The 17,952-nt window shown below is 50.2% G+C and overlaps 1 protein-coding gene across 2 annotated transcripts; it reads left to right on the top strand.

Annotated features, from left to right (window-relative positions):
• The first annotated feature begins 2,789 nt into the window (after positions 1–2,789).
• Positions 2,790–16,157, top strand: LOC114905123 (cholesterol side-chain cleavage enzyme, mitochondrial). 2 transcript variants are annotated; one of them, XM_029239633.1, is made up of 9 exons: positions 2,790–3,102; positions 6,617–6,772; positions 8,446–8,645; positions 9,656–9,859; positions 10,768–10,925; positions 14,186–14,352; positions 14,629–14,707; positions 15,218–15,415; positions 15,789–16,157. In XM_029239633.1, the coding sequence occupies exons 1-9, from the start codon at positions 2,834–2,836 to the stop codon at positions 15,918–15,920; spliced, it is 1,563 nt and encodes a 520-aa protein (XP_029095466.1). In that variant the 5' UTR covers positions 2,790–2,833; the 3' UTR covers positions 15,921–16,157. The 2 variants fall into 2 exon arrangements, 1 of the variants encoding a protein (XP_029095466.1); XR_003796095.1 differs by having other exon boundaries at positions 2,820–3,102; positions 15,218–15,716; positions 15,789–16,151.
• The last annotated feature ends 1,795 nt before the right edge of the window (positions 16,158–17,952 follow it).

Here is a 17,952-nt window from a genome sequence, read left to right as displayed (position 1 = left end):
GTTGTGGCTTCTCTTGTTGCAGAGCATGGGCTCTAGGCACACGGGCTTCAGTAGTTGTGGCACGTGGGCTCAGTAGTTGTGGCTCACGTGTTCTAGAGCGCAGGCTCAGTAGTTGTGGCCCATGGACTTAGTTGCTCCGCAGCATATATGTGGGATCTTCCCGGACCAGGGATAGAACCCGTGTCCCCTGCGTTGGCAGGTAGATTCTTAATCACTGTGCCACCAGGGAATCTCTCCACTATTTTCGATATTTGTTTTATTTACCTTATTTTTAAATAACCCTTTAAAAATTTCCACCTTGTTCCCTATGAGGGGAAGCTGGGATACCAAACTCCATAAGCCTTCCCAAACTGTTTTGTTTTGGTTTTTTTTCTCATTAGGGAGTTCTTAAAATTAGTTGTTATATTTCTTGTATCCACCCTTTAGTTTATTATTTTCATAGGAACCAATAAAATAGCTATTTATGATTAGAGCTCTCTAAAATATTTTATCAATTTAGACGTTTTTCCAATTTAAAGGATCCATCGTCTGGCCGTTGCCAAGTAGGGTCCTAATAGTGACTCAAACCAGTAAGGTGTAAGAGGCATCCCTACAAGATAGTGTAAAGGATGTAGCCCTCACAAGATCCAGAAAGTTTAGTCTCAAAAATAGTCTAAGAGGGCTTCCCTGGTGATGCAGTGGTTGAGAGTATGCCTGCCGATGCCGGGGACACGGGTTTGTGCCCCAGTCCGGGAAGATCCCACATGCCGCGGAGCGGCTGGGCCCGTGAGCCATGGCCGCTGAGCCTGCGCATCCGGAGCCTGTGCTCCGCAATGGGAGAGGCCACAACAGTGAGAGGCCCGTGTACAGCAAAAAAAAAAAAAAAAAAAAAATAGTCCAAGAAATTAAAGACCTTTGTCACATTACTAATAAAGCAATGAGGGTTGAGATGACAAAGGCCCCCATATGGACTGGGACCCTATATGATAAACTCCCCTGAGAGCTGGCATGGCTGGACAAAGAGACTGCTAGGAATCCCAGTCTATTCAACAGGCTGCCAAATGCACACTGATGTGTGCACCTTCCAGGTGGCAGAGACCAGAGAGGCTATTCTCACTGGTTTACAAGCCAAGCTCTCAAGACATAGAACAAGATGAAGGGAAAACCTAATCATTTGAATGGTTTTCCTCCTTATGAGAAAGGACACCAGAAACAGAGACAAAGGAAAACAGTGAGCATTTCTGGGAGCAGAAGAATCAACAAAGCAAGGGTACCCTGCCAAATTTCAAACCAAGAGTTACCCAATCCAAGGAGCTGCCCACAGATATTTTCTCCAGCTAATCTATTTTAGAAAAGAGAAAAACTCACCAGTCTTATTTCCAACAGACCCTGAAGGCAGAGATCCGGGAGACTGACATAGTAAGAATTCTTACATTCTGGGGCCTTTTGTCAGTTATCCCAGGGTCTCTTAACTGTAGCAGCTTTGGAGTGAGTAGTGTCCAGCCAGTAAAGTTGCATCCCACCCTCGTTGCCACCTGTTGGGGAGGAAGACGTTTTCCTCTACCCTTCTAGGTTCTTCTGGCTGGTCTAAGAATGAAATTGACATGAGACTGATGTCTCATCAGAAGAAAATAAAACAAAACTTAGTAACACATCTAGGGACTTCCCTGGTGGTCCAGTGGTTAGGACTTCGCCTTCCAGTGCAGGGGCTGCAGGTTCGATCCCTGGTTGGGGAACTAATATCCCACATGCCTCGTGGCCAAAAAAACAAAACATAAAACGGAAGCAATATTGTAACAAATTCAATAAAGACTTTAAAATTGGTCCATATACGAAATAAATAAATCTTTAAAAAATGAAAACACACATACACGGGAGAGACTCAGAAAAACTAACTCGCCAAAATAGCTGAAAACGTCACCTAAAGCACCATCTTCAACTGGAGACAAAAGAGGATGCCAGAGGTAGGGGTTTAGGACTTTGAAGGGACGTGGAGATGGGAAAGCAAATGTTTGGTAAATAAATGTTTGCTGGCCATGTAGAGATTATGGGATGCAGAGTGGACTCTGGTCTCTAAGAATTTCCCTCACCACACTTAGTCCACATTCTTTGCCGATGTCTTTGGTGATTCCTGAAACAGGCCTTCTATCTAACTTCTTCTTCAGGCGGTTAAAGGGAAGGTCAGTCTCTTCCCAAGTCTTTTGGGCCTTGATTGTTTTCATCTTGAAATAATCTGCATCCCAAAGAGACATTTTGGGGTGGCAAGTGTTGCTACCCTACAGGACTATCGCCTAGGAGACAGCCTTTCAGATAGCTCTGGGGGTCTGCTCCAGAGAAGTAAGGGAGAAGCCACGATTTATATGAACTTTTTGCTGGAAAAAAACCATGTAGCCTAACATGAAAAGATTACTGCTAATCACAATCAACAGACATCTCAAGTTAATGCTTTTAGTGCTTTTCTATGTAGGGGAAGGCGCAAGAATCCAGGGGCATGGAAAATTTTCCTTAGATATACATCTTAACTCTCTAGGGGCCAGTATAATCCAAATGCTTCCTGTTTTTCTTCATCCTGAAGTCTCCCTCAGGGTGCACGGAGGGGTTCCCCTCGGGTGGGTGACCGCAGTGGCTAATGGCTTGATCTTTGTAGAACTGGAATGGTGGACAACATTCTTTACAGTTCCCAAGTCTGGGAGGGGCTATGTGGGCTGGAGCCAGCGGGAGGAGGAGGGAGGCTGACCGCTTTGTCAGCTTCTCGCTTAACCTTGAGCTGGTGGTTATAAGCTGGGCCCCAGGGGCCCAGGGCCAGAGTCACCTCGTCAGGCCCTGCTGCAGTAGGAGCAGTTGTAGGGGCAGCATGCTGGCCAGGGGGCTTCCCCTCCACTCAGTCCTGGTCAGAGGCTGCCAGCCCCTCCTGAGCACCCCGCGGGAGGGCCTGGGGCATCCCAGGGTGGGCACTGGAGAGGGAGCCGGCATCTCCACTAAAACCCCTCGCTCCTTCAACGAGATCCCCACCCCTGGTGACAATGGCTGGCTTAACCTATACCGTTTCTGGAGGGAGAAGGGCTCACAGAAAATCCACTATCACCACGTCCAGAACTTCCAGAAGTATGGCCCCATTTACAGGTAAGCCTGGCAGAGGCTGGGGGCTGGTGGGATAGGGCAGCCCTGTTGTGCTCCCCTCTCCTCGCATGGTCTGCCCTCCCCTTCCAGGCTCTTGTTCACCTCTGGCTTTATTTCTTCCTGCCTGGGGGTGGCAGGAGAAGGGATAAGGCTTCCCAGACAGTGGGTTCACTTCCCAGCCCTGAGGCTTCAACAGTCCCCAGGTCCTATACCCTTTGAAACTTTAGGGAGGTGGGAATGCTAAGAGAACAAGCCCTGACAAATGCCTCCCTACATCCGTTATCCGCAGCACACCTTGCAAGGTAAGTTTATCATCCCTATTATCAGAAGAGAATGAAGTTCAGAGAGGTTAGGATTCTTGCCCTGGTCACTCAGCTAGAACCCTGTCCTGCTGGGGCGCTGGCCTCACCCCTTGGCCCTGTGCAGCTCTGGAGAAGCTGATTTTGTCCCTTCCACTAGGCCTGGCTGGAGACCCTCTTCCCCAAGCATCTGCCTAGCTTCCAGCCAGGAGGAAGGGCCTTCGGTCTTTTGACCACTGTGTACCCCACCTTCTTGCCCTGGGATGGGGGTGGGGCCTGGGGGCTGCCCTTGGTGGGAGGCCTCACTTGTTCTGGTCCACCAGTTTCTAAGGTGGGTGGGCTACAAGACACACCTGGGTTCTTTTCTGAGAGCGTAGGTGAGGGGGATGGGAGGTGGTGAAGGTGGTGGTTGAGGGCAGGGAGGGGACACCAGGAGGGACAATACTTTACTTTTACTTTAAGTGAAAGGGTCGAGATGAGGAAAGGGCATGTAGGACATGTTAGCTGGTTGGATAGGTAGGTTGGGGGAGGAGGCTACTTTGTGTAGGGGACCAGCTGCTCCCTCATCAGGGTCACTTCCTCCCTCTCCCACAATGCCTTTTGAAGTCTTAAGTGCCTTTTTTATAGCTGGCTGGAGGCAGGGCGCTGCCCCCCCCCCGGCCCCCCCACCGCCAGGCTGAATGTCAGGCTTGGGAGAAGTCTGCTCCTGAGTGTCTCTTCCTTGTCTGTCTGTCTGTCTCTTTCTCTCTCTTCCAGGCCTCCATCCCCAGCCTCACTTCATGGAGCTCTCTCCTTATCCCCTTCTTCCACCCCGCCTCATCCTTCCTGCCCCTAGTCCCTGTAGGAGCTCTTTATTTTATAAAATCCCTTTCTATTTTCTGAGTCACTTTCATCTGAGCCTTGGCACATGTCCTTAAAGTTGGTGCTATTATCCCCACTTTACAGATGGGGAAACTGAGGCCTGGAGAGGAGAAGGGTCTTACCAATGTCACACGGCTCATCAGGGCAAAGCCAAGGCTGGAACCCTGATTGTCTAACTTACAGTTCAGTGTGTCACTATTCTAACTATAGCCTTGAAATAACAAACTTCTAAATGAACGTGAGGAATTTAAAATACAAGTTTTGTGGATTTTTCCTTAATACAAGGCTGTCCCTGTTCTTTATCAAACAATTTAGAAAAATTGAAATCATACAATCTCAGTTTTGAGAATATTTATGTTCCATTCAGAATGTGACTATATTTATACACTGTTTGGCGTTGTCCTATAGCAACGTATGGAGGACGTCTTTTCTCTTTTCTCTTTTCTCACTCTAAGATAATTTGAGAAGGCAGCATAGTAGCCCATAGCATGGATAAGGCATATTTTTTTAGCCAGTTCTTTAAAGTGGACATTTAGTCCATGCTAGGTTTTTTTTTTTTTTTGCTATTAGACATCCTTTTCCATTTTTTTGCTATGAACATTCTCATCCCTCAGGCATCATTGTCTGATGTCAGATAGCTGCCTTGGGCTAGATTCCCAGAGGTGGAATTGATAATAACAATAGCAGTTCAAGGACTTTGCTTAGCTTTTTTTTTTTTAATGGAGTCAGTGGTTTGAGGCCGTGTGGCAGCTGGGAAAACACTGAGAGGATTTTCTAGGAGGCTGTGGATTGACATATGTACACTAATATGTATAAAATAGATAACTAATAAGAACCTGCTGTATAAAAAATAAAATTAAAATTCAAAAACAAAACAAAACAAAGGAGGCCATGGCTCGCCAAGGAGACTTGGGGAAGGTAGGCCCAGGCTCTATGGGTCAGTGGTTAAAGCAGTGCTCTTTCCATCTCCCCATCCTTCCCTTCCCCCTTCCCCCTCCCTCTCCTTTCTCCAGGAAGAGGGAGGAAGAGAGGGGAGGGAGGGGAGAGAGAGAGAGAATGAGAGTTTGGCTTATACCTGTATGTTACATGATACTTTACCTTAAAGTGTGTCTTTTTTCTTTTTCTTTAGAAATAAGTATCTTTTATTTTGCTATTTTACTCTAAGAACATAATTTATAAATATATTTAATTCCTTTTTTTTTCTTAACATTTTATTGGAGTATAATTGCTTTACAATGGTGTGTTAGTTTCTGCTTTATAACAAAGTGAATCAGTTATACATACACATATATCCCCATATCTCTTCCCTCTTGCGTCTCCCTCCCTCCCGCCCTCCCTATCCCACCCCTCTAGGTGGTCACAAAGCACCGAGCTGATCTCCCTGTGCTATGCGGCTGCTTCCCACTAGCTATCTATTTTACCTTTGGTAGTGTATATATGTCCATGCCACTCTCTCACTTTGTCCCAGCTTACCCTTCCCCCTCCCCATGTCCTCAAGTGCGGTCTCTAGTAGGTCTGCGTCTTTATTCCCATCTTGCCCCTAGGTTCTTCATGACCTTTTTTTTTTTTTTTTTTAAAGGGTATCTTGAATTAACTTTCTTATGCAAAAGGCAGATGCAAGTGAGAAGTAGAATTTTCTGTTGTTTCACAATAGCTGTGCTTTAATACTCTCTGCAAAGTGCTCTGAGGTATATTTATACCCTGGGTGTGACGTTTTACTGTCGTTTTATTTTAATAGCGACAAGGTATTTTGTTGGACATCTGATTCCAGGGGGCAGGGCAGCCACTCCCAGAACTTCAATCCTAGAGCCTAGAAGGGGTTGCCTGGCCCGGTGCCTGGCTTGCCTGACAAGCTGAATGGAGTCACTTCAGTACAGGGTGACTCCAAGCTGCCACGAATGTGCCATGTTTCTGAGCTCTGCCTGGGTGAGAGGGTGGACACAAAGGAAGAATGAACATGGAGGACTTGATGGTCCATAGAAGTCCCTGGGTAAGTCTTGGGGATGTGCTGAGGTAGGCAGGAGCCACTGTGATGATCAGAGAAGCACAAGGCTGTCACTTATAGAATGCCTCACGGGAATCACACCCCTAGACTTCATATCATCTTATCTTTCCGTGATCCTGTAAGACAGGTACTGCATTTACCTCCACTGAGGAAACTGAGACTCAGAGAGGGTAAGAGACTTAGGTCACACAGCGAGGAGGCTGTGGAACGGAAGCCACTCCCAGGCCTGTCTGCTCTGCGCTGTCAGCCACAAGGTGGTTACAGACGAGCCGAGAACTGTGTCCTGATTGCCCAGGGTGTGCGTGGCTCTCCTCAAACCTTACATCACAGCACCCCTTCTCTGCCCCTCCAGAGAGAAGCTCGGCAATTTGGAGTCAGTTTATATCATCGACCCTGAAGATGTGGCCCTTCTCTTTAAGTTCGAGGGACCCAACCCAGAACGATACAACATCCCACCCTGGGTTGCCTATCACCAGTATTACGAGAAACCCGTCGGGGTCCTGTTGAAGTGAGTCTTGGGCCATCTCCCAGGGGCTGGAGGGAGATGATGGGCAGCTGTGGCGAGGGCAGAGGCTGGGGGTGAGGGGCTGGGGCCATGCGTGCCCTGCCTTTTCTTTCTAGCTGGGGCCTCTAGACAAATCCCTGTCATCTTCCTGCCTCCGTAAAACAGATGATGGGGATGGTGAACTGCCCTGCCAACCCTCAGCGACACGGTCAGGCAGAAGATCTTACTGAGTAATTAAAGACCTTGAAAAGTCCTCATTTACTGGTTCATTCATTAAGTCCCATTTTATTGAGTACCTACTATGTACCAGTCCTTGTGCCGGGTCCTGAGTCACAAGTAGGGCAGGGCCCTGCCACTGTGAGTCCCTTATAGTCTAAAGGAACAGTGAGAAACATGAACAAATCAGTGTATTTAAATGTAATAGGTACCGTTTTCCACCAAATTGCTCATCAAAAATTTAAAATGTGACCATAGCAAGTGTTGGTGAGGATATAGAGCAACTAGAATGCTCACAGCTTGCTAGTGGGGCTGAAAACTGATGGCACCACTTTGGAAAATGGTTGGACATTACTTCCTGCATTTGAATATTCACATGCTCGCAATGCAGCCGTTCTGCTCTCAAGCATATACTCCAAAGAATATCCTGCCCCCCGAGGCGGACATGTACTAGAATGTTTGCAACACGGTTGTTCATAATAGTGAGAACCTGGAAACCACTTAAATGCCCAACAGGAGCACAAATGAATGACAGTGGCATACCCCAGTCAAAAAGAACAGACTCAGTGACTCACAACACTACAGATGATACCTAGAAATATAAAATTGAGTGAACAAACCAAATCATGACAGCTTTTATAAGAAGTTGAAGACAAGCATACATATTTAAAAAGTATGTTTTAGAAATACATGTCGGTCAGATAAAACTATATACAAAAGCAAACAAGGGATTCATGTTGATGGTCCCCTTAGCCGGGGAGGCAGGATGTGGGAGGACCAGGTGGGCATCTGTAAGTTATTGTCAAGTTCCTAGTTTTTCTGCTGGGTGGTGAGTTCATAATAGCATTCTTGTAAATAAACAAAGCCCCAAAACGACAAAGAGGGCTTTGCATGGATTTATTTTCAAGAATGGGCCATAAGCTGAGAATAAGAATGGGCATTAACCCTATTCTGGGCACCTGAGATTCCCCACCAATGTGATTAATGGGACGTGTTGGGGGTGCAGAGGTTGGTCAATTGTGTCTGTGCAGGGATCAGAAAAGGTGATGTAGAGGGGCCCTTGAATGGTAGGAGGTGAGATTGGCCAGGAGCAAGGGGAAGTGGTGAGGAGGGCAGGCCTGTAGCAGAGGCAAAGACTAGAGGGTTGGAAAGTTGCTTAAAGGCTCTAAGAATATGATTTCCTGGCTTGAAGCAGCAGCAGCAGAGAGAGTAGATTAGGGCTGGGGTTTTGTTCTCCTTCAGCCTCTTTTTTTCTTGTCACACACTTCCCCACTTCTCTCCCCGCTGCCCCGCCCAGGCCAGGCAGAAGCTGGGAGGAGGTGAGGGCAGAGGAGGACGTGGATGGAGTGCTGGACTCTGAGCTGTGGCTCAGCCTCCTGGGAGAGCCAAGTCAGCCCCCTCTGTGTTTGCCAGGCCTGGGGTTTGTGACCGTGAGGGCCCGAGGGCCCATGTTTTCTCAGGAAGGCAGGAGCTTGGAAGAAAGACCGGTTGGTCCTGAACACGGAGGTGATGGCTCCAGAGGCCATAAAGAACTTCATTCCCTTGCTGAACCCAGTGTCTCAGGACTTCGTCGGCGTCCTGCACAGGCGCATCAAGGAGCAGGGCTCTGGAAAGTTCTCAGGGGACATCAGGGAAGACCTGTTTCGCTTCGCCTTTGAGTGTAAGGGGCTTGAACCTACATGGCCACAGTCTTGGGGGTGGGAGAACCCAGCGTCTCACCTAGAGACCCAACATAGACCCTGAAGAAGTGTCCAGATTGGCTTGAGATGAGCCGCTGAACACATTCTCTGCCATCAGTCACCCAGGGGGAGCTGCACGCTCTCATCTGATTCATGCTATGGGGGCAAGAGTCTCTAAAATGTAGGTCCCTATTGCCACTTTCCTCCAAAAGCCAGGCTTGGCTTGGTCCTTCATTCCGCAAATCTCCCTCTCCTGGGACAGAGACCTTCCCTTTGAGGTCTGGGAGGGAAGGGGAGGGTTGGGTGGTTAATCCGAGCAGGGTATTGGAGGATGTGTAAGAGTTATCCAGATGGAATAAGGAGGTTGGACAGCGTAGGCAGAGGAAACATGCACATGCAAAGGCCCTGTGGCTTGATGGGGGCTCATGTGGTCACTTCAGGAGATTTGGAGTACCCAGAGTTTGGCATGAAATCAGCATTCAGATTGCTGACCCAGGAGGTAGGAAAACCTTGGAGTTGTTGTGTCTTCTTATGTCCAGCCAGAGTGGGCCCTGGATAGCCAATTACCAGGGACTGATGTCCCCCAGGCACCCATCTGACATGTTTCAGGAAGTATTTAGCCACTTTGGTCAATTATAGATGAGAAACCTCTCTTTCCAGGAGGAAAGCCGAGAGGCTGCTGGGGGTGCTGGGGGAAGAGGGGCCGAGCAGTTTCATCCCAGCCTGGGCTGGAGGCTCTGCTTCCCACTCAAGTGATCCCTTTTTAGGGTCTGCCACATGACCCTCTGAAGGACCTGACTGGCCACCAGAAAGGCAGTTTTCCTTAGCCCTGCAATTTTAGCCCTTTGGGACTCAGGCCTCAGTTTCTTTACTGAAGGAAGCTGAGGTTGGGTGCAGGGGCTCTTATGTGTTGGGAGGGATGGTTTCCTGGGAGCAGAGGCTCTCAGATGGTCGGGTTGGAAGAGATTCCTCAACCTTGCTTCCCCTGCAGCCATCACCAATGTCATGTTTGGGGAGCGCCTGGGGATGCTGGACGAAGTAGTGGACCCTGAGGCCCAGAAGTTCATTGATGCCGTCTACCAGATGTTCCACACCAGTGTCCCCATGCTCAACCTCCCTCCAGACCTGTTCCGTCTGTTCAGGACCAAGACCTGGAGAGACCACGTAGCCGCGTGGGACATAATTTTCAATAAAGGTGAGGGTTGTACCCTGGGCAGCCATATGTGGGGGCCAGGAGAGCCCTGCCTACCTCAGGAGATGGGAAATCCGGGCCTCGGTTGGCAGGGATGAGATTTGGGGGAGTGGGGAGAAAGAGACAGAGGGAGAGAGAAAGTCAGCTGGAAGCTCCAGATCTCAGCCTGCCTCTTTGTCCCAAGTTATGTCAATGAGCACTGGCTTGCCATGTAGAAAACCCACCCTCTAGTGGGCAGGGATGGGCATCAGGAAGGCCCAGGAACCCCTGAATATGGTGGGCTGATTAGATTTTTCTGGAGAAAGAGGATTTAAGAGGTCCATCATATTCTTCCAAGGAGCCCGTGATTCCCAACATGGGTTAAGCACCAGTATTTCAGACACAGCTGTGCTTGGTGACAGAGTAGGACTTTGGTGAGAGAGATTGGTAAAGGGTGGAGAAGGCTGATTGGGATGTGGTGAAGATGCCAGGCCTGGAGTCAAATCCTGCCCCTGCCCCTGACACCCTTGTGACCTTGGGCAAGTCATTATCTTAGATGGACTTCTGTTTCCTTATCTGTAAAATGGGGATGATAGCACTTACCCCAAAGAGCTGTGGTCAATAAATCAAAAAAACAGATATGGAGGATTTAGCAGAGACTGCTGCTCAGAAAGACGGCAGCTTAGAAAGTGCAGGGCTCTAGAATCCCCAAGCCCCTGTACCACCTCCCACCAGAGATAGTGCTCCTTCCCTCCCCTCTGCAGAGAGCCTCACTCTAGTTTTTTTTTGGCCGCATGGTATGGCATGCGGGATCTTAGTTCCCCAACCAGGGATCTAACCTGTGTCCCCTGCAGTGGAGGCACAGATTCTTAACCAATGGACCACCAGGGAAGTCCTGGCCTCACTCTATTTTCTTTCTTCCTGCCCCACAGCTGAAAAATACACCGAGAACTTCTACTGGGACCTGAGACGGAAAAGAGAGTTCACCAATTACCCAGGTATCCTCTACCGGCTCCTGGGAAATGACAAGCTGCTTTCTGAGGATGTCAAGGCCAACATTACAGAGATGCTTGCAGGGGGCGTGGACACGGTGAGGACACAGTGAGGTGGCTGTAGGGGCACAGCCTGTCCCTTCCTGTGCCCCTATGCCCCCTCCCAGTAGCCTGCCTCATTGTCTGAAACCCTGTCCATCTCCCTCTCCTGACTCTACTTCCTAGATACTAATCTCCTAGGAGGGTGGGTCAAGCTGGTCATGCATGGAGCATGCCTTGAGGCTGATCCACCATTTTTTCTTTGCCTCTGAGGAGGGAGTGACTAGGAACAGGTGGGTGACACAGCTCACTCTGAGTCAGGAAGGCAGGCAGGACCTCAGAAAAGCTGCCCCTGATGTCTGAAGGCATCATTTGTGGTGTCTCCCAGAGGCCGAACAATACCCCAGAAACTTCTGTTCTTTATTTTTTTTTTAAAGGTCCTGGATGGCCAAGTCCTTTTTTAAAAAAAATTTATTTGTTTATTTATTTATTTATTTTTGGCTGTGTCAGGTCTTGTTGCCGCGCGCGGGCTCTCTCTAGTTGCGGCGAGCGGGGGCTACTCTTTGTTGCGGTGCATAAGCCTCTCACTGCAGTGGCTTCTCTTGTGGAACATGGGCTCTAGCGCACACGGGCTCAGTAGTTGTGGCACACGGGCTCAGTAGTTGTGGCTCGCAGGCTCTAGAGCGCAGGCTCAGTAGTTGTTGCTCGTGGACTTAGTTGCTCCGCTGCATGTGGGATCTTCCCGGACCAGGGCTCGAACCCGTGTCCCCTGCGTTGGTAGGCGGATTCTTAACCACTGTGCCACCAGGGAAGCCCCAGAAACTTCTGTTCTTGAAAGTCAAAACTTCTCTGTCTTATGTGCCATCCCTTTTTCCAATACCTTAAACTTTCTCAAGCTAATGTGATGGTGAGGGTTAATTCTTTAGTGTTTCGTGGTTATTAGTTATGATTTGGGCACTAAGACTATAAAGGTGAATATAGTAGACTTCAAATCTCCTAGATGGCTCAGAGAGGAAGAGTATATTAGCTTGCTAGGACTGCCATGACAAAGTACCACAGACTGGGTGGTTTAAACCACAGAAATATATCGTCTTGCAGTTCTGATCAAGGTGTCAGCAGGGTTGTTTTCCTCTGAGGCCCCTCTGCTTGGCTTATTGATGGCCGTCTTCTTCCTACATCTTCACATGGTCTTCCTTCTCTTCTTATACAGACACCAGTCCCATTCAGTTAGGGCCCACCCACATGACCTCATTTTACCTTAATTACCTGTTTTTTTTTTTAATTACCTTTTTTTTTAAAGGCCCTATCTCCAAATACAGTCACATTGTGAGGTGCTGGGGGTTAGGACTTCAACATATGAATTTGGGAGAGACACAATTCAGCCCATGACAAGGAGGTAGCACGGACACAGATGACTACCTCACCGTATTATAGGGCTGGATGGTGAGGCACGTGCCAGGTACTGACAACGCTGAGAAGAAGGGAGAGACTAACATGGCCTTGTAGGACAGGGAGAGTGTTCCATAGAGTAAAATCAATTCGTCTTTCCTCTTGTTGCGAGGAGGACAGAGGAGGAATAGCATTTCAGGACTGGGGAGAAGCATGTGTCATGCTTAGGTGAATAACTTGATTTCCTAGGTATCATATTTACATTGTACTCTAATGCAGTCCTTTCCGTCCCTCGGCTACAGATGGAGGCTTTGAGCATATTTTAAATATAGTTCATTGTCAGTCATGTAGAAGAGATCTCTGATAAAAGCTCACCTGCACCAAAGCAGCTATTATTCTTAGGTAACATTTATTAAGCGATTACTATGTGGCAGGCAGGGTCCTAAGCTTTTCACATGTGTTAACTCATTTAGGATTCACAAACAACCCTTTTTCAGATGAGGAAACTGGGGCACAGAGAGGTTAAGGAACTTTGTCAGGGTCACACAGCTAGTAACTTAGTTGACTACCTTATTAAACAAGTATCTCCTGAGTACCCATTCTGTGTCAAGCCTTGGAAGTACTGAGACAAATACATGCATTTGATCTGAGCCTTGAGGAAGGAGTACACACTTGCTTCCTAGGTTGGGGAAGGGAATTGTAGGAAAAGGGAGCAGCATGAGGAAGATTTCTGGGCTTCAGGAGCTGTGTGTAGCTCAGTGTGGCTAGAGCATGAGGAGCATTTTGGAGAGAGGTGGCGGTGGGCTGGGAGCAACAGGCAAGTGTTGGAGGGGGTCCATGGGTCCGGTCAGAGCCTCTGGACTTGATCTGGGGACTCCAGGGAGCCAGGCAAGGATTTCAAGCCAGGAAGTGACTGGATGACATTTTTTCACAATTGTTTCTGCTGGGAAGAAGAAGGAGCATGTCCAAACCTCTTGGACCAAAATATGGTCCTTGGTAAGATAATATGCCAACAACTTGTGTCCTAGCCCTAGGGCAGAGGGCTGTTCCAGCCCAGGGTCCCACCACTGAGGAATCTGAACTGTGGGGCTTGATGAGGGTCACTCATACCTTCAGTGAAAGTTAACAGTCACGACCTTGGGCTAACACTGAGATTAATCTCAGTATATACCATGTGCTAATTGCAATACTGATAGAAAACAGGTCTGGTTGTTCTGGTTTCAGCATTTTTTTTTTTTATTTTTTATTTTTTATTTTTTCGGTACGCGGGCCTCTCACTGTTGTGGCCTCTCCCGTTGCAGAGCAACAGGCTCCGGACGCGCAGGCTCAATGACCCTGGCTCACGGGCCCAGCCGCTCCGCGGCATGTGGGAACTTCCCAGACCAGGGCACGAACCCGTATCCCCTGCATCGGCAGGCGGACTCTCAACCGCTGCGCCACCAGGGAAGCCCTGGTTTCAGCATTTTTGAGCCTCACTTTACGCTATGCTGCTATAGGCAGATGTTAAGTTTAGGGGGAAGTTCTACTGGGGAGAGGGCTGGTCATTTAACAGGCGTTTCAAGATGAATGGCAATCATTCAGGAGTACAACCATTACAGAAGTAGGATTTGGCCTCTTAGGGCCTCTGGAGTCCTTTGGAAGAAGGTATTAGCTATGTGGATGACCCTATACTGGCTGGGGAGATGGGTGGGCTCTGGTGACATGAGGGGGAAGGCAGGGACAAGTGCTGCCCCAAACATTCCTGCCTGGGCCACAAGAAAGGCTTCTTGGACGTTTGCCATCTGAATTGTTTTGGTTTTTGTGGATGGTGGTTTCTGGATACTGGGAGAAGGGTGGGGAGAGGTGTTTGGCAACGAAATTTAGCCTGGGTCTAGGTGCCCCAGGAGTGACCTGTCCTCTTGGTTTTCTGTACCCTCTCACTCCCTGCCAGACATCCATGACATTGCAATGGCACTTGTATGAGATGGCACGCAGCCTGAATGTGCAGGACATGCTGCGGGAGGAGGTCCTGAATGCCCGGCGCCAGGCCCAGGGAGACATAAGCAAGATGCTGCAATTGGTCCCGCTCCTCAAAGCTAGTATCAAGGAGACACTGAGGCAAGCCCACCCCCACCTATGCCTGTCCCCCCCTACCACCACCACAAATCCCTGGGCAGAGTCAGGGTGGTGCCTGCGCACAGGGTTACAAGAATGGGCTGGTGGAGGAGACTGGTAGCAGGAAGTGGGAAGTCTGGGGAAGATAGCTGGGAATAGGGAGAAGGGTCCTGCCTCCAGGTCCTCCAGGGTGCTGCAGCTGGGGCTGAGATGCCATACTAGGTGCAGGGCTTCGTCCAGGCCTTAGGGCATCAGCTTCTGAACGCTTTTCACTGGCAGACTCCACCCCATCTCCGTGACCCTACAGAGATACCTCGCAAATGACATGGTTCTTCGAGATTACATGATTCCTGCCAAGGTAGGTGCAGCAGGAGGGCTGCAGGCTCTGTCAGTCAGACAGACGAGGCCAGGGGCAGATTGCAGTTGTGTACAGATGGGGGCGGTGGGGGCTTCTGTCCTGCCTTTCTTCCTGGAGCTGGCTGGTGGGGTCCTTGGTGGCAGTGGTCCAAGTCCGAATGAAGGGCAGAGGTGGTGGACACAGTGGGTGATGGTCTTTGGAATGTTGCTGGAGTGTAGGGTTAGGAGGGAGATCCCACTGGCTGCCTGGGTCTCTGGGGACCCTCTGGCGCTGAGGAAAGGGGCAGGACAATCCCTTGCGCCGTGCCTGGCCTAGTGTCTTCAGTCACGCCCATTTAATGGGCGAGGCTCAGGGAAGGGGGGGAGGCCTCGTTCAAGGTCACATAGTGGGCAGCGTTCTGGGCTGCACAGCTGGGTAGCCAGGCTAGGGACCGGGAGTGGAGATGCTGGGTAATGCTCCTGGCTGTGAGGAGGTGAGGCCTACTCAGACCTCTGCTCACTGTGTCCCCAGACATTGGTACAAGTGGCCATCTATGCCATGGGCCGAGACCCTGCCTTCTTCTCGAATCCGGACAAGTTTGACCCAACCAGGTGGCTGGGTAAAGACAGGGACCTCATTCACTTCCGGAACCTGGGCTTTGGCTGGGGTGTACGGCAGTGTGTGGGCCGGCGGATTGCTGAGCTCGAGATGACCCTCTTCCTCATCCATGTGAGTCAAGCCTGGGGACATCTGTCTCCCATTACTTTGTCTCCCCTCCTCCACAATTCCCTGCTGTCTCCTCTCTGGGCAAATCCACTTACCACCCACTGGTGCTCCCTGGTCATACGTTCCCCACAGTGGTGATGGGATGGGGGTGGGGTGGGAAAGGTTTTGTAGAAACCAAAGTGAAAGCCTGAACCAAGGGGACAAAGCACTAGCGGCGTGTTCAGGCTCTGCGCAGGATTCAATAGGATCTGGCAGTAGACCCCTTGGAGCCTCTCAGATCACACTCAACAGGCACTGCTCACAGGTGAATAAGCCTGGCCTGGGGGAGACGGACCCTCCCTGCCTCTCTCCTAAGCCCACAACCCCTCTTTCTCAGATTCTGGAGAACTTCAAGGTTGAATTGCAGCATCTCAGTGATGTGGACACCATATTCAACCTCATCCTGATGCCCGACAAGCCCATCTTCCTTGTCTTCCAGCCCTTCAACCAGGACCCACCCCAGGCGTGATTGGAGAGGGTGGGCACTGCCCTTCCCGCCAATCAGGCTAGCAGGGATGTGGGAGGACGGCCCAAGGGGGTGGGGCCCATGGAATTGTCCGCATCTCCAGTGCTTGGTCCCCACCCCTGCTCCTTTCTGGCCAGCTCTGACCAGATGGAGTTGGCGCTCAGCTGAGGCACCCCTCTCTCACCCCACCTCTTCCCCCTCTTCTCCCATCCCATGAAGGCAATAAATGGCTGAACTCTGTAAAGTGTCTCCATTTCCATCTGACCCCTAAGGTATCCATCACTCCTGTAGAGATGCTCCCTGACCCAGATCAGCAAATAGATCTGAGCGTGAATGGGGAACCCAAGGCAGCTGCACTTGACACCATTTCTGCTGGGACCCACCCACCTACAGCAGCTCCGGAGCCAGCAGGATCAACCTCCTTTGCTGTCCCGGTTGGGTGTGAGGCAGAGTTGGTGGAGGGCTATTGCCGCTGCACCAGGAGCTACTGGAGCAGCAGGCAGAGGGACAAAGAACTTGGCAGGGTTCTGCTGAGAGTACAGGGCAGCCTGAGAGGTGTGGGCCGATCTTGGCTACCAAGGCAGGCCCACCTATCAGGAGGATCATATAGGGCTCTGCTTGGCTGAGCCCTGGGTGGGAATTCCCTGCGGGGTCATGAGGACTTCCTGCCAAGGTCCAGCCAGAGTCTTGGGCACGTCCAGGGATGATGTGGTGAAGAGACTGTGGGTGAGGGGTTGGCATGAGGTGACCGACCCTGGGGACGAGAGGACAGCATGCTTCCTCTACCCCACCTGACCCTTTCCTGGGCTTCCCCAGGCCTTAACTTCCTGCTCCAGTGGGACATGCCCACTTGTCCAAGCTCTGGGCATTAGGCAAGGAGACTGGGGCAGAGTCTTTGGTACATTATTTGGACTGCCTGACAATGGTCTCAATTTCGGCCACCTTAACCCCCTATGAGCTTCATGACTCCTGGCTTGACCAGGTACCTGATCCTTCCTGGCCCTTGGCTACCCAACTCTAAGTTCTTCAGGTAGAAGGGGGGCTAGTGCCACTAGGGACAGCAGCCCAGCTGGCTTGGCCTCTTCTCCCAGGATCTGCAGGTTCTGAATCCATTCTTGGAGCCTTTCTGCTCTTCCTCAACACAATCCTCTTCCTTCTTGTCTTTCTCTCTCCTTCCTGCTTCCTCTCCTTTCTCCAGGCTTGAATCATCTTTGCTTGGAAATGTTAGTGTTGGAAAGGGCCTTACTGTCAAGGATGTTAAGCTCTTTGGGGATAGATGGGGCAACTGAAGCCCAGAGAGCTTGCTTGAGTCACCCAAGGTCACACAGCATGCTTGTAGCTAGAAGCCAGGCTTCCTAACTCAGTGGAGGGCTCTTTCTTCTGGCCATATCTGTTTTTCTGTCCCTGGACACATTTAGACACAATACTGCCAGCTCAGGTAAATGGGGTATTTCATACTAACATGTAACTGATTGCTACAGGCAGGCTTCAAGTCTTTCCCTTCCCAAGAAACAGATAAACCAAACTTGAAAAAAGGGATTTCAGATATGATAGACGTTTGAGTGCAGGTAGGAAGTTCCGGCCTCTCACACCAGCTCGCCTCTAGTGGTCTCAGTTCTTCCAGAGGTCTGGACGGGCCTTGTCTCCCTGGATCCTGCTTTGGAAGGCCTCTTCTCCCCCACCCCCACCCGCCCCCTGTCTGGGGTCCACTATGGCCTCTGGCTCTCCAAAGATGGTAGCTCCTGGGACAGAGCAGGAGGCTACAGGGCTACAGCAGAGGACCCAGGCCCAGAGTGGGGTCTGGAAGGAGGAAGCTAGGGCACCCCAGGCTGCCCTGCTCAATGAAAGAGGTGCATGTTCACTGACCTCAGCGTTTAATAAAGTCATTTTAGGGAGTGGGGCGAGGCTCCTCAGTACACAGAGAGGGAGGCCTGCTCCAAGACTGAGGTCTGCTAGGACTCAGTCTGCTGGAATTTAGAGAGATTGTTGAGCTTAGTCTCTGAGCTGGGCATCAACGGGTCCAGCTTGGAGGGTC

The sequence above is a fragment of the Monodon monoceros genome, unplaced genomic scaffold (assembly GCF_005190385.1).
Source record: "Monodon monoceros isolate NGI ecotype Baffin Bay Population unplaced genomic scaffold, NGI_Narwhal_1 Super_Scaffold_21, whole genome shotgun sequence".
NCBI lineage: Eukaryota > Metazoa > Chordata > Mammalia > Artiodactyla > Monodontidae > Monodon > Monodon monoceros.
The sequence above is the reverse complement of the archived record's forward strand: the minus strand, read 5'-3'. Positions and strand labels throughout refer to the sequence as shown.

What these genes read in the sequence shown, in the direction of transcription:
- LOC114905123 (XM_029239633.1), top strand. Translation starts at nt 2,834, where the DNA reads ATGCTGGCCAGGGGGCTTCCCCTCCACTCAGTCCTGGTCAGAGGCTGC. An exon ending in AAGTATGGCCCCATTTACAG is followed by an intron (nt 3,103 to 6,616) that starts GTAAGCCTGGCA and finishes CTGCCCCTCCAG; the next exon opens with AGAGAAGCTCGGCAATTTGG. An exon ending in TGACCCTCTTCCTCATCCAT is followed by an intron (nt 15,416 to 15,788) that starts GTGAGTCAAGCC and finishes CCTCTTTCTCAG; the next exon opens with ATTCTGGAGAACTTCAAGGT.